Source organism: Gigantopelta aegis, chromosome 14 (genome assembly GCF_016097555.1).
Source record: "Gigantopelta aegis isolate Gae_Host chromosome 14, Gae_host_genome, whole genome shotgun sequence".
Taxonomy (NCBI): Eukaryota; Metazoa; Mollusca; class Gastropoda; order Neomphalida; family Peltospiridae; genus Gigantopelta; species Gigantopelta aegis.
In genome coordinates this window covers 45,565,060-45,592,226 of record NC_054712.1, presented here as the reverse complement: position 1 = coordinate 45,592,226, position 27,167 = coordinate 45,565,060, and the positions used below count along the sequence as shown (strand labels likewise).

Sequence of the window (27,167 nt, the reverse complement as noted above, 5' to 3'; positions counted from 1 at the left end):
AAAATTTAATTCAGTGCTGTCATACTCACCAGAGAACCAGCCTCGGTGGCGTCGTGGTTAGGCCATTGGTCTACAGGCTGGTAGGTACTGGGTTCGGATCCCAGTCGAGGCATGGGATTTTTAATCCAGATACCGACTTCAAACCCTGAGTGAGTGCTCTGCAAGGCTCAATGGGTAGGTGTAAACCACTTGCACCGACCAGTGATCCATAACTGGTTCAACAAAGGCCATGGTTTGTGCTATCCTGCCTATGGGAAGTGCAAATAAAAGATCCCTTGCTGCTAATCGGAAAGAGTAGCTCATGTAGTGGCGACAGCAGGTTTCCTCTCAAAATCTGTGTGGTCCTTAACCATATGTCTCATGCCATATAACCGTAAATAAAATGTGTTGAGTGCATCGTTAAATAAAACATTTCTTTTTTCTTTCTTTCTTTCCAAACCCTGAGTGAGTGCTCTGCAAGGCTCAATGGGTAGGTGTAAACCGCTTGCACTGACCAGTGATCCATAACTGGTTAAACAAAGGCCATGGTTTGTGCTATCCTGCCTGCATCGTTAAATAAAACATTTCTTTCTTTCTTTACTCGCCAGAGATGTTTTTGTTGGCCAGAGATTTGTCTAATGAGGAGTGGCAGTCCTCCTACAAAGTAGAAAGGCTTTGTCCTGAGAAATGAGTGGCATTCCTGTAGGCAAACAACCGATAGTAATTCATAGGAACAGTCTCATGTGCAGAGATCAGATTCTGATTTTGATAACAATAAGGTCTTTGTCATTCAGATGTAAATTATATTAGCAACTCACAGTATTGTTTATTTCTTTCATTCATATTCAGATGGCCTGAGCAACATACTGGTTTTGTGGGGGTTCTTTTTACTTGTTTTAGAATCTCAACAATTCTCTGTTTCGTTTGAAATTTAACTTGTTCATATTCTTTTTAATCAGGATGTGAAATATTACATTTTGAAATTAAAATTTGTGATTATTCAATTTTTTTTTTAATCTTCACTTTTTTTTACTTCAGGTTGCTAACTTGTTTGCTCGAGATGAACTGGATGAAATTCGCAGTGAACTCGCTCCCATCATGAAGAAAGAGTTTCCACGACGACCACCAACCAATGAGAACCTTGATGAGTATTATCTCACGCGTGTGAGACTCAATCTACACGTCAGTCTCTGCTTCTCACCAGTAAGTTAATGATAGAATTATTTTAAATTTTTTGCTTTGAAATATAACCATACCTTCAACTATATGCCCATAAAAAAATACAACCAAATAATTCAATTTCTTACACACCCATTGGTGAGAACATCATTCGTTTTTTTTTTGATAACACATACATGTACTTGTTTACACATGTACATGTGTTAACAATTCCAAGACATACAACTGGCTGCTCCTAGGTGATGACTAGGTCACCAATGCCATACATCCAATGAAAAAACAGCACAATCGAAATCAATTACACTGTGACATATAGTTAACCTGACAATCATATGTCTGTGATGCGTAAGTGTGAGGGCTGTAATTAACTTTCAGTCAAAAAAGATGTTAAAATGTGCTTAAAACCTGATATTTGAAGATATGCAAGAAATAGAATAATACATTTGTGTCCGTTAGATACCATTTATTTTACAATTTGTTGTTTAATTTGCTTTTGCTCAATAGATAATTTTAAAACACTTTGTTGTAAGATATAAAAAATCCCATGCTGCTAACTGAAAAGAATAGCCCATAAAGTGGCAACAGCGGACTTTCCTCTCTCAATATCTGTGTGGTCCTTAACCATAAGTCTGAAACCATATAACCGTAAATAAAATGTGTTAAGTGTGTTGTTAAATAAAACGTTTCCTTCCTATCTGCTGACAGATTTTGTGGATTCTCCAATTTCATAAGTCTTGATGAGACAGGAACCTTTATATGTTAATACATATGTACGTCATGTTCTCAGGTTGGAGAGAAGTTCCGTCAGCGGAGTTTGAAGTTCCCAGGACTGATCTCCGGCTGTACGATGGACTGGTTCCAGCGGTGGCCGAAGGATGCACTGATCGCCGTCGCCGATCACTTCCTGTCTGACTTCGACATCGTCTGCTCGGAGGAAGTCAAGAAGCAGGTCATACACCTGATGGGCATCGTCCACGACGGCGTCGCCGAGAACTGTGTCGACTATTTCCAGAGGTATCACTAACATAAACATTGTTACCAACTCTTAAATTCTATAAGAATTTTCTCAGTTTGTCATTCATTTATGGAGTATAAAGTTGAGATAAAGGGGGCAGCCGCAACATCAGCTTTTGTGTTTAGCTGAATTTTAAAGTCAAATGTCGCCACTTGTATGTAATAGTGATATGATATTTCAAGTATTGTGTGTGTGTATATATAGAGAGAATAACTAGTTAATGACTTAGTATATCGGCTTTACCATGTGAAGGTAAGAATTAAAATTTTCGATTCAGCCTGAACAGGATAAAGCTGATTAACTAGTTAACTAGTTATTATTTTTATCCTGCAGACCAATAAAATTAAGGGGAAAGGCTATTACATCTGTTATTTCAGCTGCATTGTACGATGACCTAGAGGTCAAATGAGTGATTTTGTAATGTAGCTATGCATGTGACGTCACATGTGTAACATCAAAAGTCATAATCTGCTAGTATATGTTTATGACTTTGCTTTAGTCAGTCATAATCAGCCAATACAAACAGCGGTTGCAGGATAAAATCATATTGTCATTTCTTTTGTGTAATGGATATTTCAGATAATAGTTGTTTATAATCATATTGTGACTTCTCTTGTGTAATGGATATTTCAGATAATAGTTGTTTATAATCATATTGTCATTTCTCTTGTGTAATGGATATTTCAGATAATAGTTGTTTATAATCATATTGTGACTTCTCTTGTGTAATGGATATTTCAGATAATAGTTGTTTATAATCATATTGTCATTTCTCTTGTGTAATGGATATTTCAGATAATAGTTGTTTATAATCATATTGTGACTTCTCTTGTATAATGGATATTTCAGATAATAGTTGTTTATAATCATATTGTCATTTCTCTTGTGTAATGGATATTTCAGATAATAGTTGTTTATAATCATATTGTCATTTCTCTTGTGTAATGGATATTTCAGATAATAGTTGTTTATAATCATATTGTGACTTCTATTGTGTAATATCAATGAGATATTTTAAATATTAGCAGTCGGTAATCATGCCAGTAGTTTGTGATAATACTGTTTCTCTGTTTAGATATCGGCGCTCCACCCACGTGACCCCCAAGTCGTATCTGTCCTTCATCAACGGCTACAAGACGATCTACACGGACAAGAAGAACCAGGTGGGAGAACTGGCAAACAGAATGAACACAGGTCAGTGAGATGTTGATTCTAACAGTTTATCGCTTTGTTTGGTCTTGTATATGAGAACCCCCCCCCTGCAAAAAAACAACCCCCCAAAACACACATTTCCTTATTGTAAAGTATGTTTTGTTTAATGTCACCACAAGAGAACATTGATTAATTTAATTATAATTGGCTATTGGATGACACGACACTTATTTGATAACTGGGACACAAATGATTAAGTATATAACATCCAATAGCCTATGGTTAATTAATGAATGTGCTCTAGTGGTATTGTTAAACAAGACAATCTTTTAAGAACCAATCAGATCTTCAGCTGCTGCTTATAAACTCATGTTGTATTGTCACGACTTTTAAAACTTTTGTGATGTGGGACTTAGCCCTGTGGTAAAGTGCTTGTCAGATGCGCAGTCGGTCTAAGATCGATCCTTGTTAATGGGCTCATTGAGCTGTCTCTTGTTTCAGCCATTGCACCACTACTTGTATATTAAAAAACTGTCCTGTCTGTGAGATGGTGCATATAAAAGATCCCTTACAACTAATGGAAAAATGTAGTGGTTTCCTATCCAAAACTTAAGGCCTATGGTTAATTAATCAATGTACTCTAGTGGTGGTGTTAAACTAAACAAAAATGTAACAGTACATTATATCAAAGCTTCAGCTGCTGCTTATAAAAGTTTGTTTAGTTTAACAACACCAGTAGAGCACAATGATTTATTAATCATCGGCTATTGGATGTCAAACTTTTGTAGAGAAAACCTGTTACATTTTTTTATCAGTAGCAAGGGATCTTCTATATGTACCATCCCACAGACAGGATAGCACATACCACAGCCTTTGATATACCAGTTGTGCACTAGCTGGGGCGAAAAACAACCCAGTTGGTCCATTGACAGGGATTGATCCCAAACTGACCGCGCATCAAGGGAGTGCTTTATCACTACAGCTTATCAACCCATGTTGTAATGGCATGACATTTAAAACCCTCGTCTCCTGTGCAGGTTTGGAGAAGCTGATAGAGGCATCTCAAGCAGTGGCCGAGTTGAGCAAGGAGCTGGCTGTGAAGGAGAAGGAGCTGGCAGTCGCCTCTGAGAAAGCCGAGGCGGTCCTGAAGGAGGTCACCGTCAAGGCCCAGGCCGCCGAGAAGGTCAAGGAGCAAGTGCAGAAGGTTTGATTCATTTCAACTTATTTTTGTTATTATATCCAATTAAGGTTCAAGCACGCTGTCCAGGACAGTGGGTTAGTTGTTAGTGGTTAATGAGAGAGAAGATAGTGTAGTGGCCTTACACCTACCCACTGAGCCAAATACCAGATACTAATAAGTAATTTGAATGTTGTCACTGTCTATGCATGGCTAAGCTTTACTCTGCAAACACCCCCCTACACACCAACAATTTGGGTACAAATAAAAAAAAAAAACATTAAATTTTGCAATTCACAAAGCAGACATTATCAACAATGACTCGAATAGTGAAAACTCTGCCGTAATGTTTAAAACCTAGGGTCTGTCACTTCCAAGTGATGTTAGTGAAATTCTGACTGATGTTTCTCCAACTAGGTGAAGGACAAAGCGCAGGCTATCGTCGACATCATCGAGGCTGACAAAGCCATAGCCGAGGAGAAGCTCGAGAAGGCTCGTCCAGCTCTGGAGGAAGCCGAGGCCGCACTGAACACGATCAAACCATCAGACATCGCCACAGTGAGGAAGCTGGGCCGCCCCCCACATCTCATCATGAGGATCCTCGACTGTGTGTTGCTGCTGCTGCAGAAGAAACTGCTGCCTGTCACCCTCGATCAGGACAAGCCCGAGTACATCAAGCCATCGTGGTCCGAGTCACTCAAGGTAGGTTGTCTTAGCTGGATAGTGGGTGGAGTCACTTACGGTAGGCTGGCTAAACTGTTTAGTGGGCAGAGTCACTCATGGTAGGTCATCTTGGCTATTTATTGGGTGGTGTCACTCAAGGTAGGCCATCTTAACTGTTTAGTGGGCAGAGTCACTCAAGGTAGGCTGTCTTAACTGTTTTAGTGGGCGGAGTCACTCGATGTAGGTCATTTTAACTGCTTAAGAGGGTGGAGTCACATAAGGTAGGCTGTCTTGACTTTATGGGCGGAGTCACTTATGGTAGGCTGTCTTAACTGTTTAGTGGGTCGAGTCACTCAAGGTAGGCTGTCTTCGATATTTAGTGGGTGGAGTTATTACAACAGTTGCCCCCATCTCTTTTATGTGAATATTTAAATTGTTGTTAAAGATTTTTTATCTCATTAAACGGCTACCTTTTCCAGCTGCTGGCTGCAAACTTGCTGCAGGCGCTGACCCAGTTCCAGAAGGATTTGATCAATGATGAGATGGTGGACTTTCTCGAGGTGTACTTTGATGCCGAGGACTATAACATGGAGAATGCTAAGAAAGTGTGTGGAAACGTTGCAGGTCTGCTGTCCTGGACTAAAGCTATGTCACAGTTCTTTTCCATTAACAAGGAGGTCTTGCCACTGAAGGTGTGTAGAAAAAAACTAATATGCCATGTTGAAGGAGAGTGTGAAAAGTAATATGCAATGTGATATTCCAAAAAGGAGGTGGATATGAAAAGTAATATACCAGATTGGAGGTGTGTAAGGAGTAATATATCACATTGGAGTTTATGTTTAAAGTAACATAACATATATTGATGGTGTATGTTTTAAAGTAATATACCATATTGAAGGTGTATACATCATGTATAAAAAGTAATATACCATACTGAAGATGTATATAAAACATAATATACATCACTGAAGGTGTATATGAATGTAATATACAATGTTGAAGGTCTATATATGAAGAAAAAAAGTATGTTGTGTGTTTTAAAATGGCTAAATTATATAACTGATACATATATTTGTCTTATTAAAACTTTCACAGAATGAATTTATCCAGTGATTAGGTTTTTTTTAAAAGCAGAAAACATTTTGCATATTAAAAATCTGCAATTCTCATTTTCAGGCCAATCTTGCAGTTCAACAAGCTCGGTATGAGATGGCTATGGAAGACTTGAACAAAGCCCAGGCCCAGCTGGATGCGAAGGAGGCCGAACTGGCACTGGTCAGAGATATGTACGACAAAGCCATGAGAGAGAAACAGGTAACATCAGCAGGGGTGGATGCAGGGAGGGGTTGCAGCATTTAAACAGGGCACCTCCAGTATTCACGGAGGGATTCATTGTTTAAACAGGGCGCCTACAGTAGTTTCACAGAAATATCAAGCTGAGCAAGATACTTAAATGTTCTGCACTAAACAATCTAGAAAAACATTGTACTCATCTGCTAAATATTGGATTTGGAGGTGAGGACACTGGGGGGGGGGGGGGGGGGGGCACTCATCCTTAGCATCATCCCCTTGGATCCTGGGCCCAGATTTTTGAAGCTATCTTAGTGCTACGATATTGTAAAGCCAGGGATTTATGATATCGTAGTGCTAAGATAGCTTTGAAAATCTGTAGTCTGGTTATTATATTTAGGTTCATTTCTCTCCTTAAGATATGCATACACAGTACTATTGGCATGCACAGTACTAATGGCATGCACAGTACTATTGGCATACACAATACTATTAGCATGGACAGTACTATTGGCACGCACAGTACTATTGGCACGCACAGTACTATTGGCATACACAGTACTATTAGCATACACTACTATTAGCATACACAGTACTATTAGCATACACAGTACTATTAGCATACACAGTACTATTAGCATACACAGTACTATTAGCATACACAGTACTATTAGGGACTTTACACAACATACTGCATCAACATTGATGTTCTTTGATTAAATACTGTTATCTAGAATGTAAAAGAATTGACACTGTAACAATGATGTACTTGACTATTTCCTGTGCATGTCTATCCCCAGACTCTTCTGGACGACGCAGAGACATGCCGGCGGAAGATGAACGCTGCATCTGCCCTCATCAATGGACTGTCCAATGAGAAGGAGAGATGGACAGAACAGAGCAAGGAGTTCAAGGCTCAGATCGGAAGGTGCGCATTACTCTTTTATCGAAACATATTCAATCCTTCCATTTTTGCTGTCTTTTCTTCTTTAATTTTTTTTTTTATAATGGACATACATGTAGAGAACACTACATGAGTGGCCACAAAATATTATTTATCATACAGTGAATTGTTTTAAAAACGTATCTAGCAACGAAGCCACCTGCATACATTTTTAAATGAGGATTTTAAAAATAAATTGTATTTAATAGTACTCTATTACTTTTCATGAAAAAACTAAATTTAAAGGTTCTTTTCAACTAAAACCTATTTACAAGGCATGCATTTGAACAGTTTCTCATACATCATAGATAGTTTTTCATTAGTGTTAATATCATTGAACATATTATGGGAGCAGACAATGAGATGCCTTTAAATCAGTCACCAACCTATATAGGCTACCACTGTGTGATATGAGAAATACTACACAGATTTCTGTGCAATGTGTATGTTAGAAACCTATACAGAATAAACTACATATTGTAGGATCCATCATTACAGCTTGTTTTCATTCTCATATCAAAAGATACCCTAAAAAAAAAGAAGGTTAAATGTCATCCTTTTTAACACAAATTATTACTATTTACTTACTTTGGCAGACTTGTTGGTGACAGTTTGGTGTGTACAGCGTTTCTGTCATACTCGGGGCCATTCAACCAGGATTTCCGCACGATACTCAACAAGGAGTGGTTCAAGGAGCTCAAGGGCCGAAAGATTCCGTACTCGGCCAATCTGAACGTCACGTCAGAGCTCACCGACACAACCACAGTGAGTAGTCTGCGAGATAACAGCGCGAGTGGTTGGCATTTTCATTTGTTTTATTCACTTCAGAGCTCTTAACTTGATTTCTGAGCTTTCCAATTATGGTTCAGCGATTGCTTAGGCATGCACCACAGCAGACTGATAGATAGATAGATAACTAGTTAACGTGCTCATATACCACTGGGGTTTTGACAGCTGACTGAAATATCTGCCCAGGAGAGGAAAGAAAAATATGTTTTATTTAATGATGCACGCGACACATTTTAAATTCTGGTTATTTGGTGTCGGACATTTTGGTTAGGAACCACAGAGATAATTAATTAATAAGAAAATATTCTGCTGCCACTCCATGGACTGCTCTTTTCAGTTAACAAAAGTTTTTATATGTACTATCCCGCAGTCAGGATAGGTAAACCACTTGAATAGTGATGTTATTCATGCTATTTTAACCAACTGCAGCTGTGTTGTGACATACTAAAAATGATCAAGAATGATGTCATGTAAGAATAATGTTCAATGTCATTTCTATTTTCAAATAAAGTTTGGAATGTTTAGCACAGATATTTTTGTAAGACATCAAAGCAAAAGTTGAAATAACACATTTTGCTAATAATTTTGCAAACAAAGTATACAGTAAAATATATTTCAACCATATAGCTTATAGTTAACAATTTTATTGTAAAGTTAACCGTTAATACATTAGAGAGTATTTTGTCTTATAGGTGGCTGAGGTGAACCTTCACAGCCTGACTAATGACGACCTCTCTGTACAAAACATGTAGTTAACAGTGTCATATGAAAGTTAAACTTTACTACATTAAAGAGTATTTCGTCTTAAAGTGGCAGAGTGGAACCTGCAGGGTCTGCCTCGTGACGATCTCTCAGTTAAGACCATGTTGTTAACAGTGTCATATGAAAGTTATCCTTTACTACATTTAAGAGTATTTCATCTTGTAGGTTGCTGAGTGGAATATTCCCGGTCTGCTTAATGATGATCTCTTGGTAGTTAACAGTGTCATATGAAAGTTAAACTTTAATACATTAAAGAGTATTTCGTCTTGCAGGTGGCTGAGTGGAACCTGCAGGGTCTGCCCAATGATGACCTCTCAGTCCAGAACATGTAGTTAAACAGTGTTATATGAAAGTTATCCTTTACTACATTAAAGAGTATTTTGTGTTGTAGGTGGCCGAGTGGAACCTGCAGGGTCTGCCCAATGACGACCTCTCCGTCCAGAACGGAATCATCGTCACGAAGGCGTCTCGCTACCCACTGCTCATCGACCCACAGGGACAAGGCAAGATCTGGATCAAGAACAGGGAGGCCAATCATGAGCTGCAGGTAACGATGGGTATCCCTTGTGATGTTCAGTCCATTTCCAAGATGATTTGATGATGATCATAGAGCTTGGTGCAGTTTCCATGCTAACGCTGATGCATAGCTTCTGTACTCTGACTTCTGTGGACGTGGTTTGAGTTTGGCGTTTTCCTTCTCAAAGGAGAGTTTCCTTACTAGGATTCTGAGCCTCTCCAGCCCAGTTTTGATTTTGGAATTTGCTGCTACTAGACAGTTGTCTTTCTTGACTCACATCCTCTGTCCAGTCCATATTAGTCTAGTCTCTACCCTTTGACCAGTCCAGCTTGGGTGACTCGACCAGGAGCTGGTGCTCCAGCTGGCATAGCTCTCCGAGTCATTGACACATGCAAGCTACCTCACAACGTCAAGGAATGAACTATGAGATAGCAAGTTGATTCATTCATTAATCAAATTTAAATTCATTTATTCAAATTTTATAAATGACTTCTACAGATTGCTATAAATAATTTCAGTTTAGTTTGATGTAACAAGAAAAGTAAAAGTGTTTTGAAAATAACAATAAAAATACTATTTTTGTGTCCAATTTAGAAAACAGTCGGTTCAGAAGTAAATATCTTGTAGTAAATTCCATAGTATGAAAAACGATGTTCCCTGTGGGAAGGACTAGAAATATGAGTTACTATTTCAGGTGATGTCGCTGAATCACAAACATTTTCGAACTCACTTGGAGGTCTCAATATTCTAAGTCATATTAACTATGCGTTACTGTTTCAGGTGACATCGCTGAATCACAAATATTTCCGAACTCACCTAGAGGACTCGATGTCTCTCGGCCGCCCGTTGCTGCTGGAAGATGTCTCGGAAGATCTCGATCCCGCTCTCGATAATGTTCTTGAGAAGAACTTTATTAAAGTGGGTTCTGCACTGAAGGTCAAGGTTGGAGATAAGGAGTGTGACATCATGAAGGGCTTCACGCTGTACATCACAACGAAGCTGCCAAACCCGTCATACACCCCTGAGATCTCGGCCCGAACATCCATCATCGATTTCACCGTCACCATGAAGGGGCTGGAAGACCAGCTGCTTGGCAGAGTCATCCTCACTGAGAAAGCCGTGAGTATCTGAGAAAAATAAGTTACTGAGAAAGCCACTAGTTTCTTAGAAAGCTGTGAGTATCTAAGAAAATAAGTTACTGAAAAAGCTGTGAGATTCTGAGAAAAATAAGTAACTGAGAAAGCCAAGAATTTCTGAGAAAGCTGTGAGTATCTAAGAAAATAAGTTACTGAGAAAGCCATGAGTTTCTGAGAAAAATAAGTTACCGAGAAAGCTGTGAGTATCTGAAAAAATAAGTTACTGAGAAATAAAAGCTGTGAGTATCTGTGAAATAGGTTACTGAGAAAGTTGTCAGCTTCTGAGAAAGCTGTAAGTGGCTCAGAAAATAAATTACTGAGAAAGCTGTGACATTCTGAGAAAATGAGTTACTGAGAAAGCTGTGAGTGGCTGAGAAAAATAAGTTACTGAGATGGCAGAAAAATTAAATGAGTGAAAAATCTTAAATACTGAGAAATATCAAGTCAAGTCACAGATTAAGTCATTGTGAAATGTTATGTCGCTGAGAAAACAAAGAAAATGCAACAAACACTTTTTAAGCTGAAATGAAAATAAGTGAATAATTTTACAAGTAACTGAGAAATCTCTAGTCCGGTTAGAGATTAAGTCATTGAAAAATTGTATGTCACTGAGGAAACTGTCACAGAGAGAAATTTTATTCAACAAAAAAATTAAGTCATTGAGGAATCTTTGAGTCAGTGAAAACATTTAAGTCACTGAGAAAACTAATTTGAAAGTATAATGTATATGTGATGGTATTTTGACATTGTAAGGTCATGATCTCAAGGCACCCCAACGCAGATATAGCCATATTGCTCTGGAAACAATAATAATAATAATAATAATAATAATTAAAAAAAGAAAAAAAAAGAGTAAAAGTAAATGAAAAAATGTAAATTGCTGATAAAACATTGGAAAAATCTCAGGTATGGTAATTAAGAAATCTTAAATCATTGAGAAATATGAAATCAGTAAAGAAAACTGTAAGCTGTAGGACACCCAGAAAGCTGGCAGAGAAATTGATCAAGATCATCATGTAAATATTTGTTGTGATTTCAGGAGCTGGAGAGTGAGCGAGTGAAGTTGTTGGAGGAAGTGACGGCCAACAACAGGAAGATGAAGGAACTGGAAGATAACCTGCTGTTCAGACTGACCAGCACACAGGTTAGTACAACACACAGTTTATATCGGATACATCACATCACTGAATCATGTCACATTAGAACATATGGTTCATATGCGATATATCACACTAGAACACCTGGTTCATATAGGATATATCACACAGCTGACTGATATTTTACATTAGATAGCACGGTTCATATAGGATATATCACACTAGAGCAAATGGTTCATACATGATATATCAGACGACTAGCTGATATGTCACACCAGAACACATGGTTCATATAGGATATATCACACTAGAACACCTGGTTCATATAGGATATATCACACAGCTGACTGATATTTTACATTAGATAGCACGGTTCATATAGGATATATCACACTAGAGCAAATGGTTCATACATGATATATCAGACCACTAGCTGATATGTCACACCAGAACACATGGTTCATATAGGATATATCACACTAGAACACCTGGTTCATATAGGATATATCACACAGCTGACTGATATTTTACATTAGATAGCACGGTTCATATAGGATATATCACACTAGAGCAAATGGTTCATACATGATATATCAGACCACTAGCTGATATGCCACACCAGAACACATGGTTCATATAGGATATAACACTCTAGAACACATGGTTCATATATGTTATATCAGACCACTAGCTGATATGTCACATTAGAACACATGGTTCATATAGGATATAACACTCTAGAACACATGGTTCATATATGTTATTTGAGACCACTAGCTGATATGTCACGTTAGAACACATGGTTCATATAGGATATATCACACTAGAACACATGGTTCATATAGGATATATCACACAGCTGACTGATATTTTACATTAGATAGCACGGTTCATATAGGATATATCACACTAGAGCAAATGGTTCATATAGGATATATCAGACCACTAGCTGATATGCCACATCAGAACACATGGTTCATATAGAATATAACACTCTAGAACACATGGTTCATATATGTTATATCAGACCACTAGCTGATATGTCACGTTAGAACACATGGTTCATATAGGATATATCACATTAGAACACATGGTTCATACATGATATATAGGATATATAGGATACAGGATATATCAGACCACTAGCTGATATGTCACATTAGAAAGCATATAGAATATATCACACTAGAGCACATGGTTCATATAGGATATATCACACTAGAGAACATGGTTCATATAGGATATATCACACTAGAGAACATGGTTCATATAGGCTATAACACACTAGAGCACATGGTTCATATACAGTAGGATGTATCACACTAGAACACATGGTTCATATACAGTAGGATATATCACACAAGAGCACATGGTTCATATGTGATATATCACACTAGAGCACATGGTTCATATACAGTAGGATATATCACACTAGAGCACATGGTTCATATAAGATATATCACACCACTAGCAGATATGTCACATTAGAATACGGTTCATATATATAAGACCACTAGCTGATATGTCACCTCAGAACCCATGGTTCATATAGGATCTATTGCACTATCAGTTGATATGAATTGTATAAGAGAATAGAAATATTTGTATTGTGTTTTGAGATATTGACTTTTACTATATTATCTTATGACTAGTTTTGATTTGATTTAAAATTGATAATTATTAACTTAATATGTGTTTATTTTTTATCTGATTTTATTGTATTGTTTTAAGACCATTAAGATATTAAGATTCAAGCATGCTGTCCAGGGCACACACCTCAACTATCTGGGCTGTCTGTCCAGGTCAGTGGGTTAGTGGTAGTGAGAGAGAAGAGGGTGCAGTGGCCTTACACCTACCCATTGAGCCCTTAAGAACCCGCTCTGGGTTGGAGCCGGTACTGGGCTGCGAACCCTGTACCTACCAGCCTGTAGTCCGATGACTTAACCAATGCACCACTGAGGCCGATCATTACTTAATTTCTGCTGTGTGTTTTCAGGGATCACTGGTGGATGATGAAGATCTGATCAATGTTTTGAACATCACCAAGGCTACAGCGCAGGATGTGAGACAAAGCTTCAGATTGCCGGGGAGACCGAACTGAAGATAAACACGGCTCGGGAGGAGTTCCGACCAGTGGCGACGCGTGGCAGCATCCTGTACTTCCTGATCACCGAGATGAGTCTCGTGAACGTCATGTACCAAACATCGCTCAGACAGTTCCTCCAGATCTTTGACAGGTCCATGGCAAAGTGAGTTAGCTCTCTGATTGAAAACAGTTTAAAATCCATAGAAAAGTGAGTTACTCTCTGATTGAAAATATAGTTTAAAATCTTTGACAGGTCCATGGAAAAGTGAGTTACTCTTCTGATTGAAAATATAGTTTAAAATCTTTGACAGGACATAGAAAAGTGAGTTACTCTCTGATTGAAAATATAGTGTAAAATGTTCACTGTGAAGTGAGTTACCTTTCTAATTGACAAGGAATTCTTGTATATCGGAAGTTCTTGGTTATCTGTGTAGAATGTATGACACTGGTATTTATATAGATGTACAGAGGTTGTCGATCATTAATTGATCAAAATATTTTTGATATTATTGTTTGCTTTCATAGATCACAAAAGTCGCCAATCACCCAGAAACGTATTATGAACATCATTGAGTACATGACGTTTGAAATATTCAAGTACGCAGTGCGTGGCCTGTACGAAGCTGACAAGTTGACTTTCACCTTGTTGTTAGGACTGAAAATTGATCTCCAAGCTGGAAAAATCAGACACGAAGAGTTTTCCACTCTTATCAAAGGTATTTTAGCTGTTGATATTTTCCTCTTATTGTAGGTAAAACATGAGGACACGTCCATTCTGCTTCTTTCTTTATGTTAAAGGGACATTCCTGAGTTTACTGCATTGTAAGATGTTTCCGACTAATAAAATATTTCTATGATTAAACTTACATATTAAATATATTTTCTTGTTTAGAATATCAATGTCTGTATATTCAATATGTTTCTGGTCGTCTTAATATTTGTAAGAAGCCCAAACTGGATTGTGTTTTTAAATAATTTCGTATGTACAAAAAACAAACATTTTAGGAAATAAAATGAAATTTAACCTAGTACAAATATTAGAACGATTAGAAACATGTTTAATATACAGCCACTAATATTTTATGCAGAAAAATATATTTGATATGTAATTACAATCGCTAAAAAGTCTCTGTTAGTCGATAACATCTTAAAAATTGCAGCAAACTCATGAATGTCCCTTTAATAGACAGTTTTGTCCCTTTTTCCACATGTCTTCCAGAGATTTAGATTGTACCTAAGCTGATGCGATAAAGGGTGTGCCCAAACGAAGTACAAACTTGATCATCTCAAAACATTCGACTTCAAAATCAGTGAAATGTTAATCTGTAATTTCTGAATAAATACAACTCTTACCATCTACTTACTTACGTTACTGCACTAAAAAGATCTTGGTGTGCATAGAACAGACAAAAAGCCTGCATGGTGTGCCCAAATTAGTGTCTTCTTAGTGGCGTAGCGTGGGAAGGGCCACCGAGGTGGTTGCCCTGGGCGCAAAATTCTGGACTGGTGGAAGGGACTCGGGGCGTGCTAACAGTCCACTGGTTAGGGGGTGTAATGCTTGCCTTGCCCCGGTCACTGGCACCCCACGCTACGCCACTGTGTCTTCTACATGTTTTTAAACACTTTTCTAAGTATAATTATTATTAACCATACTCTGGAGAAGTACCTTATAAGAGAAACATTATAGACTTATCTCATTTAGTGGAAACCAAGATAATTAATTTAAATAAATATGTTAATATATGTTCTAGGCACACAAGAAGGGCTTAAGGGGAGGAAAATATTGTATTCTACTATTTCTCAACAGGTGGCGCATCTCTGGATCTGAACGTGGTGGCCCCGAAACCTCACAAGTGGATTGTCGACCTCACCTGGTTGAACCTCGTTGAGTTGAGCAGTCTGCATCAGTTCTCAGGCATTCTTGACCAGGTTCGTACTCAACCAGAGGCACAGCTGTCATATTTATAGGATATTAAACAAGCTTTTATTTCGTATCATGTTTATGTCCCGAGTGAAATAATTTTCAATTGTCATGAGTTTAATGATAGCGAGTTTATTATCCTATTTATTACCCATAATCGATCTTAATTTATATCACTCATCTCATTTCGTTGACGTTCCTGTAAGGTTGTAGTATGCCAATCGATGACGTCATCGTGTGACATCAAAAGTGTTACGTCCCACTTGGCATTCTAGTGGGACGTATCACTTTGATATGTACCAAGATATTTTTGACCATAGGGGCAATAAATTTGTGTATTGAAATCCTTGCACATCAGGTTTCAAAAACAGGAACCCCCCCCCAAAACCCCCACAAAAACAACATGACTGATGTTTTAAAGACCCCCCTCACAGCATATTAGCACATTTATCATGATTACTTTGACACCAGTTTTATATAAACTATGCCTTGCCCCTATCAGCCACCCCATATATTTACTGAACCACACCAAGTATATATACTGAATCACTTTAACCAATTTAGCTTCTATATAAAATAATTTCCTCAAACTAGACGAAATTTAATTTGGAATTCCCCAAAATATACTTTATTTAACAACGATTTAGATTCTTGAGCCTTTTCAATACGATTTCAATGTAGTATTCAGTAACAGCACTAGGTTTTTACTGAGTAATTTACTCAACAACCTGTATATTCATTAAAAAACAGTGTAGTTGGTCAACATCACTATTCACTAAGGAACAGTATAAATACTCAATACTGTATTCACTCAACAACACCATCTATTCACTCCACAACATTTTCAAGCTTTTGACCTGTGACACGGTTATCTTCCCCTCCCCCAAGTATCTCGTAAGAAGCAGTGGCGTCAGTGGTTTGACAAGGATGCTCCAGAGAAAGAGATCATCCCAGACAGCTACGACACTTAACATTGTATTCACTCCACCACAAGATTTAAACCTGTCTCACTGTTACCTTCCCCTCCCCCAGGTATCTCGTAACGAGAAGCAGTGGCGTCAGTGGTTTGACAAGGAGGCTCCGGAGGAGGAGATCATCCCAGATGGCTACAACAACTCGCTAGATGTGTTCCGCCGCCTGCTGCTCATCCGTAGCTGGTGCCCCGACCGCACACTGTCACAGGCCAAGCGGTACATCGCAGACACGCTCGGAGAAAAGTATGCGGAGGGCGTCATCCTTGACGTCGAGAAGATGTGGGAAGAGAGCACGAATAGAACGCCCATGGTCTGTCTCCTGTCCATGGGGTCAGACCCGACAAGCAGCATTGAGGGACTCGCCAAGAAGTTCAGATTAGGTAACTATAGACTCATTCTCTCTCTTGCTCTCTTTCTCTCTCTAACGCCTCCCCTCTCTCTCTCTCTCTCTCTCTCTCTCTCTCTCTCTCTCTCTCTCTCTCTCTCTCTCTCTCTCTCTCTCTCTCTCTCTCTCTCTCTCTCTCTCTCTAACTCTCTCTCTCTCTCTCTCTCTCTCCAATGAAATCTCTCCAGTGAAATCTCTCAAAACTGGACCCTCTGTAAACCAGAATTCCCTCAAAACTGGACGTTTTTCATCTGTGCAGAAGATAACCTCTCTATCAGGATAAATTGTAAAACCAGACATTTTATTTGATCTGAGGGTGTCCGGTTCAGAGGAGTCTCACTGTATATTCATGGACTTACTTTTCTTTGACACCTAAAAGCCGATGTGTAGTTTTGTGCTGGGGTGTCGATAAACATTCATACATTCATTCAACCAAAATGACCTCATATTAAGTACCAAATATCTAGCTGCGTGTTATTAATACTTCATTTCCTCTGCTGTACGCAGACTGTCACCAGATCTCGATGGGTCAAGGCCAGGAGGTGCATGCACGTCGCCTGCTGATCCAGGGAACGCAGAACGGCGGCTGGCTGCTACTACAGAACTGTCATCTCAGTCTGGACTACATCAACGAGATGATGAACAGCATCGTCGAGACGGACACCATCCATGATGAGTTCCGGATCTGGGTGACCACCGAGGTGCATCCCAAGTTCCCCATCAGTTTCCTACAGGTAATGTTAACTATAGAACTTACATCAATTTCCTATAGGTAATGTTAATTACACAACTTACATCAGTTTCCTACAGGTAATGTTGACTACTCGACTTACATCAGTTTCCTACAGGTAATGTTAACTACTCAACTTACATCAGTTTCCTACAGGTAATGTTAACTACATGACTTACATCAGTTTCCTACAGGTAATGTTAACTACACGACTTACGTCAGTTTCCTACAGGTAATGTTAACAAGACAACATCCACCAATTTCTGTACGTACATGTAATGTTAACTACAAAAGCATGCAATGGTAGACTTCCACCAGTTTCTATAGGTAATGACAATAGTGTTATCATAATACAACACTATGAACGTGCACATCTCTTGAGAAGCTGTTCATTGCAGAACTAACCTCCTTTCCTCAACAATACCAACGTTGGATTTTGCCACTCTGCTGGTGGCAGTGCTGCTGTCCTATCAGCACCACCGTTGAATCTTTTTCCTAATCTTGAGGGGCATCGAGACTGGATGGCACAGAGGTTGGACCGGCTGGGGGTGGGGGGGGTGTGTGTTCTGGGTGGGGGGTATTCCACCGGAAGTTAGGGGTAAGGCGCTTAGGCGTAGGCGGTTTCGGCCATAGGGAGTGCTAGGATTGTCCGGGGGCCTGCCTCCCTCCCCCCTCCTTTCCTTTGGTGGGTCACACCAATGTTCCCAATACGATGGATGCCCCTCCATATCCCAACCAATAAGTAACTTCCTGTGGCTGGGACCCAATCTTTCCTACCAACCTCATTTTCCCCCTCCTTAAGGGCTTAAGTAAATTTAATTTTAATGATTATTTTTAATTTAGATAGCACGTTCATATATTGTGACAAAATGTTTGAATAACCTTTTATTATATTTGAAATGCGCACATAAATTATTTAAAGTCCACTATTAATATTTAGGCCATAATAATCTAAATTGACCCGGTAATAATTTCTGTCCCGGGTCGGGCCCCTGGCTATCCATAGCTGGACCTGGGACATACATGCTCAAAACCTGCGTGGTATATGAGCATGGCAAAATATCTGCACCACTCATTGCAAAACTGAAAGCAAGAGACACAGCACTTTAATTGAGGAGTTCCATGTCATGGCCTTCACAAGAAACTCTTCCACTAGAAATCAGCTAGACTGAACTAAACATCACAAATATCTTTTAATTTCAGCCATCTAGGTCTTCTGGTCTGTATAGTAACTTTTGTATAGTAAATTATGTTTTAAAAATAAAATCTCCAAATATGTATGACCATGTCAGGGTTGAACTATCTTAAACCCATGGCCTTATAACCCAGATAGTATTATTTTTCAGTGGGTGAGGACACAGTCTTTAGTGGGGGAAGCAAAGGCCAGATATTTATATTTTTTTATATAAAGTAGAACACAAAAAAACCTTACATTTTTATCCTCTAGTGCGAGAGGCCTGTGCTCCCCCAGCCCCTGGTTCCTATGGGCCTATTTACAGATAAAAAATAAGTTTAAGAACATTAGCAAATAATAAAACATGTTATTGTTCCAGATCTCCATCAAGTTCACGATGGAGCCGCCACAGGGAATCAAGGCCGGCCTGAAGCGGACGTACACAAACATCACGCAGGACTTCCTCGACATTTCCAACATGCCGCAGTGGAAGCCGATGCTGTACGCGGTGTCCTTCCTCCACACCACCGTGCAGGAGCGCCGCAAGTTCGGCCCCCTCGGCTGGAACATCCCCTACGAGTACAACACCTCCGACTTCAACGCCAGCGTCCAGTACGTCCAGAATCACCTCGACGACATGGACATCAAGAAGGTAACCATGGCTGACGTCTGCTAGAAAAATAAAGGAAACGTGGATGGATGAATGGATGGATAATATTTGATATTTGGAAACATGTATGCAAAAGTGGACATAAAAAAAAAGCCTTGATGTTTTTTGGTAGGAATAGCCTGGGGTTAGTGGATGTCCCAGCCCCCCCTCCCCCCGCCCCTCTCTCTCTCTCTCTCTCTCTCTCTCTCTCTCTCTCTCTCTCTCTCTCTCTCTCTCTCTCTCTCTCTCTCCTCTCTCTCTCTCTCTCTCTCTCTCTCTCTCTCTCTCTCTCTCTCTCTCTCTCTCCCCCCTCCTTTCTCCCTTCTCCCAGGGCTCTCTCTCACACATACACACACTACTTGCCCTTTGACATATGAATGCTATTTTATGTATTTATAAACACATTGAAGTGTAAATAAATATCTGAGTAAAAGTTATAAACTTGAATCTCCTCAATATGTTTTCTGTTACAAAATAATCCAGTGGTCAAAAATGATTTAAAAAAAAGACCTCAATACTTGGTAAGTGTTTTTGTGCTGGGTTCATACAAATGTGTACTTTCAGGGTGTGAACTGGACGTGTATCCGCTACATGCTGGGTGAAATCCAGTACGGGGGAAGAGTGACGGACGATTTCGACAAGGTTCTCCTCAATACGTTCTGCCGTGTGTGGTTCAGTGAGAACATGTTCTCCTCAAACTTTGTCTTCTACAAGGGCTACGTGATCCCCAAGTGTAACAAGATCGGGGAATACATCGAGTACATCAATAACCTGCCCAACACAGACACACCCGAGGCTTTCGGTCTTCATCCCAATGCCGACATCACGTGAGTGAAGATGTTTTTCATGTCTTTAGTCCCGGTGTAATAGCCCAAATATACCCCCCACCAAACTATACCCAGGGTATAAACTGGACTAGCCCAGAATATACCCCGCGGTATAAAACAGGCTAGCCCAGAATATACCTCTCTAGTCTGTATTTCAATGTCCAGAGGTTTTTTTCCCATCATAATTTATATATTTTGGGCAAGAGAATATTGAAATATCTTCTAAAATGACTAATCTGTGATAGTTTTATTTTTATGAAAGCAATAGTTGCTTTTCTTTTAAAGTGTTTATTATTATTTATTTATTTTGTATACAAGTTACATGTAGTAATAAAAAATGAGGGTTAGGGTTAGGGGTATAAAATACATGTAGGTGCCTCATCCCATTGCAGATACTCAAGTAAGTGATGTTTGTTTAGGTCTTTAGTTCCAGTAAACTACTATCAAGAATAGCTCATCCCAGTGAAGATATTTGGTTTCATTTCTTGACTTTCACTTGGGCATGTCAAGGTTGGACATAACTTTTCACATTTAATGACACCTTTAGTTAACACATTTTATATATAAGGGAATTTGGTGTCTAAATGTGTGTGTGTGTGTGTGTGTGTGTGTGTGTGTGTGTGTGTGTGTGTGTGTGTGTGTGTATGTATGTGTGTATGTATATTTTTTTGGTTTTTGCAAATAACAGTTAATAACCTCAATCTAAAATCTAAATCTCAGGTGTTATTACTCTATCTTTATTATATCTTGTAAAAATACACCATCAAAGTAAACTTCACGCTAAGTTGTAGGTTTTCACAAGTGATGGCTCATTTATGATTACACTCCATCAACTTTTAGTTACCAGAGCAATACCGCTTCGACCATCCTCAACACGATTCTCAGCATCCAGCCGAAGGACAGCAGCAGCGGCGGCGGCGAGACGCGCGAGTCAATCGTGGCGCATCTCTGCGACGACATGCTCGACAAACTGCCGCCCGACTACGTGCCCTACGATGTGCAGCAGAGGCTCCAGAAGATGGGCATCCTGCAGCCGATGAACATCTTCCTGCGCCAGGAGATCGACCGCATGCAGCGCATCATCACCCTCGTGCGGCTCACGCTCCTCGACCTGAAGCTGGCCATCGACGGAACCATCATCATGAGTGAGAACCTCCGAGACGCGCTCGACTGCATGTTCGACGCCAGGGTGCCAGCAGCATGGCTCAAGGTGGGTAGGATGGGTTCATAGGGTTGTACATAGATAGAGGGAAGGGGGGAGTGGGTTGGATGTGGATGGATATGAAAGGAAAGGAAATTAATATTTTATTAGTCCCCTACTGGTCCAACCGGAGGGGACTATAGGTTTCATCTCCGTCCATATGTCCGTCCGTCCCTCCGTCAGTACTCTAAGGTGGGTAGGATGGGTTCGTAGGGTTGTACGTAGATAGAGGGAAGGGAGAAGTGGGTTGGATGTGGATGGATAGGAAAGGAAAGGAAAGGAATGTTTTATTGGTCCAACTGGAGGGGACTATAGGTTTCATCTCCGTCCATATGTCCGTCCGTCCCTCCGTCAGTACTCTAAGGTGGGTAGGATGGGTTCGTAGGGTTGTACGTAGATAGAGGGAAGGGAGAAGTGGGTTGGATGTGGATGGATAGGAAAGGAAAGGAAAGGAATGTTTTATTGGTCCAACCGGAGGGGACTATAGGTTTCATATCCATCCATATGTCCGTCCGTCCCTCCGTCAGTACTCTAAGGTGGGTAGGATGGGTTCGTAGGGTTGTACGTAGATAGAGGGAAGGGAGAAGGGGGTTGGATGTGGAAGGATATGAAAGGAAAGGAAAGGAATGTTTTATTAGTCCCCTACTGGTCCAACTGAAGGTGACTATAGGTTTCATCTCCGTCCATCTGTCCGTCCGCCTGTCCTTCTGTCAGTACTCTAAGGATGCTTGTTTCATGACACACTCGACACATTATAATTATGGTCATATGGCATCGGAGTGGATGGATATGAAGACTAATATATTGAGCTGACTTATAAATTGAGGTTATGTCAATTAATTGTAATTAAAGAGTTTGGTGATGACATACTCATTTAATATATTTTCACTTTTTGTTCATTTGAAGGAGGAAAATAAGAACAAATTATTGGATTATCTATTTGGAGAAGACCATATTTATATTTATATACAAAAGGATTGGGCACAAGTTATTCATGTACTTATTTTTTTATAAAATAAATGGTATTTAATGGCACTTGAAAAATAGCAGGTAGGCTGTAAGAACTTGGTTTTCCAACTGCAATGGTTTACATTAAGCATGTGATGTTTTACAGGTCTGCAGTCCATTTGTACATACTTTGTGAAATGATCTGTTAGACTTTAAAAAAAACCCAACACCCAAAAAAAACCCACCCCAAATTTATTACCCCAGTTCATTGCCATTGTGAAGGTTGGTGTGTCTTGAATCATTGTCTTGGTCTTGTACAGATACAGGTTTGGAATGTACATCATATCGAGTTTGTGTTTTTCAGATGTCGTGGGACTCGAGCACCCTCGGTTTCTGGTTCACGGAGCTGATCGACCGGAACAGCCAGTTCAACTCGTGGTGTTTCGAGGGCCGGCCAGACACATTCTGGATGACGGGATTCTTCAACCCACAGGGATTCCTCACCGCCATGAGACAGGTAAGTACAACAGCTCGACGCGACTAACACTACAGACCTCGTCGTTTAAGGGAGCCATCACTCTGGCTTCCCATCACACCCTTGAGATTAGTTTAAGGAGAGGTTTTTTTTAGCTCCCCTTATCAGATGGATTTTAAATAAATAGTACTACAAAAGGATTAAATATCAGTGCTGAGTATGGTATTATCTTAAATGGCTGTTTTTAATCTCGAATGTGAATGTTAATATAACTCGAATGTTAATTTGTTTATTTTAGGAGGTAACTCGAGCTCACAAAGGATGGGCTCTTGACACGGTCGTTCTTCACAACGAAGTGATAAAGATGTCGAAGGATGATGTGACTGTCGCTCCACAGGAGGGTGTCTACATCTATGGTCTGTACCTGGAGGGGGCGGGCTGGGACAGACGCCAGAGTAAACTGATCGAGCCGAAACCCAAGATCCTGTTCGAGCCGATGCCGATCATCCACATCTTTGCCATCAACAGCACGAGCGGCCACGACCCACGCCTGTACTACTGTCCCATCTACAAGAAGCCACGCAGGACAGACCTGACATACATCGCTGGGGTTGTCCTCAAGACCAACCAGGCTCCCGACCACTGGACGCTACGCGGAGTCGCGCTACTGTGTGACATCAAATAGACATGTTTTAACAGGGTTAGCAGTTAGTGTCAACAGATGATAATGTCAGCAGTTAATGTCAACAGTTTAACAGTGTCAGCAGTTAATGCTAACAGTTTAACAGTGTCAGCAATATTTGTCAACAGTTTAACAGTGTCAGCAGTTAATGTCAACAGTTTAACAGTGTCAGCAGTTAATGTCAACAGATAATAATGTCAACAGTTTAACAGTGAGCAGTTAATGTCAACAGTTTAACAGTGAGCAGTTAATGTCAACAGTTTAACAGTATCAGCAGTTAATGTCAACAGATAATAATGTCAACAGTTTATCAGTGTCAGCAGTTAATGTCAACAGATAATAATGTCAACAGTTTATCAGTGTCAGCAGTTAATGTCAACAGTTTAACAGTGTCAGCAGTTAATGTCAACAGTTTAACAGTGTGAGCAGTTAATGTCAACAGATAATAATGTCAACAGTTTAACAGTGAGCAGTTAATGTCAACAGTTTAACAGTGAGCAGTTAATGTCAACAGTTTATCAGTGTCAGCAGTTAATGTCAACAGATAATAATGTCAACAGTTTATCAGTGTCAGCAGTTAATGTCAATAGTTTCAGTGTTTGTAGTTTAACAATGTCAGCAATTAACAGTGTCAATAGATGATAAAGTGAACAGTTTTAACAATGTCAACAAATAATAATGTCAACTGAACTGCATTGTGATGAGAAAACCAGAAATGTTTCAACATGTGTGGCATTATGAAAGCATGTTCTGTGATAAAAACAGACTGTGATACTTCAATTAGAAAACAATCATATCATTAAGAATACTTGATGCAATCCGTTGCATTCCTCTATCAGAAACACATTGGTGAAAATTGTGTTGCTAATTCCAAATAATTTGTGCTTTGTAATGTTTTAGTATTTGTATTACTGTTTATTATATATTAGCAGATATTTATGTAGAAAGTTGAAATTAAGATAATAATTACAATGTTTTATTTAATTTATTTTAAAATTTAGTATATTTTTATAACAAAGATGTTTACAAGATAATCATGACAAAGATAAATTATTTTTGTGAATAGGAATAAGGAAGTCTTGACCAGTTGAGAATGATGTGTTAGTGATACAGTGGTTCAGCCAGGATTTTATATTGGTGGGGGCATACAAGCAAATGTTTCACCCTAGGAAGTCCTAAATTAGGTGGAAGAAAAACAAGATGTGGGAGTGGCAGAGTCTGGCCACATACTCTATTCAATTAAATAGCATATTTTGCATACAATTTATAGGAAATGGTTTGGTGTTTCAACAAATGTTGCAGTTAGGCGAAATATTCCATTATGAGGTATACAAATAGCTGGAAACCACTGTATCTCGTACATACACAATATTGCTTTCTGAACAAATCTTTATGTATTTTCTTGAAAACATAAACATTGTTTGAAGGAAAATTGTCCTGTAAACATCTTGCTTGTTCAGATATCATTAGCCTCGTTTCCATTCTGTAGATATATATTTGCTCTTATGTTATATTAATATCTGTGATCAACTAAATCCGTCCTTATTTATATGGGTGTCAGGGGTAGGACAGGGGTCAGCAGTGGGTATTTAGACCTGAAGTACACAAACAAAAGAAAAATTGTTTTAAAAAATCCACACGCCCTGAAAAACCACAGTGAAGTACATGTATTTTAATATCAAACGGGATGTATCAAGTTCATATTGAAGTATACAAATAGACTATTAAACATTGTATAAACATCTCAAATTTGTGTCTTGGCTATCCTGTTGTTGGTTTTTAGAATCCATACCTAACCCACTCCCTAGAAATGCTAATTATTAATGTAAAACGTTTTTGCATACTTTGTACATATTGGCATACTTTTGACAAGGAATTCAGACTGTAAAATGAATTAGTTATTGTCAGATAGTCTTTTCTGTTTACCATAGCAATAAATTATCATAGTCCATCTGTTTGTATAGCAACAAGTTTCATAGTCCATGGCTGAGTTTGGCCAGACCGAGCAGAAAAACATCTGCTAGACCGGTTTAATCTGCTTCACGGGAAAATCAAATGGCCACTTCAGTAACTAATTAAATAGTTCGCAAATGTTAGCTGGCTGTACTTGGGTCATATGTCTGTTTACAACAAATGATTGTCCTCCAGATATTCTTAACAACCACTCCATACAGTAAAATAAGTTTATTTATCCACAACAGAGAACAAATGATTTCAGTTTTAAAAGTAAACACTACATGTACTTCAAAGTCTTTACAATACTGTCTGTAAATCAAATTGATGCATCTTTTAATTGTGATATTTATAGCCTACGTAAGCAGTATTTTTTTTTTTATGTGATTATTTATCTCTAGCCTTACACGCATCTATGTTATCTAAATTTTACTAATAATCTTTAATATATGTATATACTAGATTAATTACTAGTATTTATACTGTATAGTTCTCTATTACTAGTATTTATACTGTATAGTTCTCTACCTTTTATTTTAAATTGTTTTCATTTATAAAATTTATTTTAAACATTGAAGTAATAAATTTTTTATTATATACTCTCATCTTTGGTGATTTCTTCTTGTTGTTGTTGTAAAAGAATATGTCTATTTATGTGATCACATTAAAAAAAAATCATGGGATACACGAGTGGGCGTTAGATACCATTTATCTCACAAGTTGTTTTAAAATGTATCTAAAAAGCGAAAGCGAGTTTGATATGTTTTTAAACGAGTTGTGCAATAAATGGTATCTAACGGACACGAATGTATTATTATATTTCATACATATTCTCAAAAACCAGGTTTTAAGCAAATTTTAACATCTTTTTCGACTAAAAGTTATTTACAACTGTTGCACTTGCAGCTGACTTACAGTTACAGACACATGATTGTCAGGTTAACTGTACATCACAGTGTAATCGATTTCCAGCATGCTGGGGGGGGGGGGGGGTTATTGGACGTATGGCATTGGTAACCTGGTCATCATCTAGGAGCAGCCAGTAGTATGTCTTGATATTGTTAACACACGTAAACAACTGTTATAACAAAATAATGCATGATGTTCTCACCAGCGGGTGTGTAAGAAAAAAATATTAATTTGATGATGATGATGATGATAACTAGTTTAACGTGCCCATATACCACTAGGGTTTCGAACATGCCCATCTAGAGTCCGACTCGTGGTTGATGATGATGATGATAACTAGTTTAACGTGCCCATATACCACTAGGGTTTCGAACAGGCCCATCCAGAGTCCGACCTCCGATAAGATCCACTAGGTGGCCCATCCAGAGTCCGACCTCCGATAAGATCGGTGGCCTGACTCGGGATGGGTGTGTGTGTGTGTGTGTGTGTGTGTGTGTGTGTTGAAAATGGGCAGAATTTTGAAAATAGCAATTAGTAAAAAAGTTAATAGAATA

General features: G+C 38.9%; 1 protein-coding gene across 1 annotated transcript in view; it reads left to right on the top strand.

Moving 5' to 3' along the window:
• LOC121388054 (dynein heavy chain 5, axonemal-like) overlaps positions 1 to 26,386 on the top strand; it is a 114,209-nt gene extending 87,823 nt beyond the window's left edge. The window contains 23 exon segments of the mRNA XM_041519258.1: positions 1,018 to 1,182; positions 1,946 to 2,172; positions 3,249 to 3,367; positions 4,363 to 4,529; positions 4,920 to 5,204; positions 5,645 to 5,857; positions 6,342 to 6,479; positions 7,256 to 7,383; positions 7,995 to 8,163; positions 9,341 to 9,496; positions 10,247 to 10,585; positions 11,642 to 11,746; positions 13,696 to 13,762; positions 13,765 to 13,948; positions 14,311 to 14,501; positions 15,593 to 15,714; positions 16,739 to 17,060; positions 17,573 to 17,799; positions 19,349 to 19,621; positions 20,183 to 20,445; positions 21,286 to 21,655; positions 22,959 to 23,111; positions 23,368 to 26,386. Of these exon segments, the coding sequence (XP_041375192.1) occupies positions 1,018 to 1,182; positions 1,946 to 2,172; positions 3,249 to 3,367; positions 4,363 to 4,529; positions 4,920 to 5,204; positions 5,645 to 5,857; positions 6,342 to 6,479; positions 7,256 to 7,383; positions 7,995 to 8,163; positions 9,341 to 9,496; positions 10,247 to 10,585; positions 11,642 to 11,746; positions 13,696 to 13,762; positions 13,765 to 13,948; positions 14,311 to 14,501; positions 15,593 to 15,714; positions 16,739 to 17,060; positions 17,573 to 17,799; positions 19,349 to 19,621; positions 20,183 to 20,445; positions 21,286 to 21,655; positions 22,959 to 23,111; positions 23,368 to 23,754 (4,770 nt within the window). The 3' untranslated portion in view covers positions 23,755 to 26,386.
• The last annotated feature ends 781 nt before the right edge of the window (positions 26,387 to 27,167 follow it).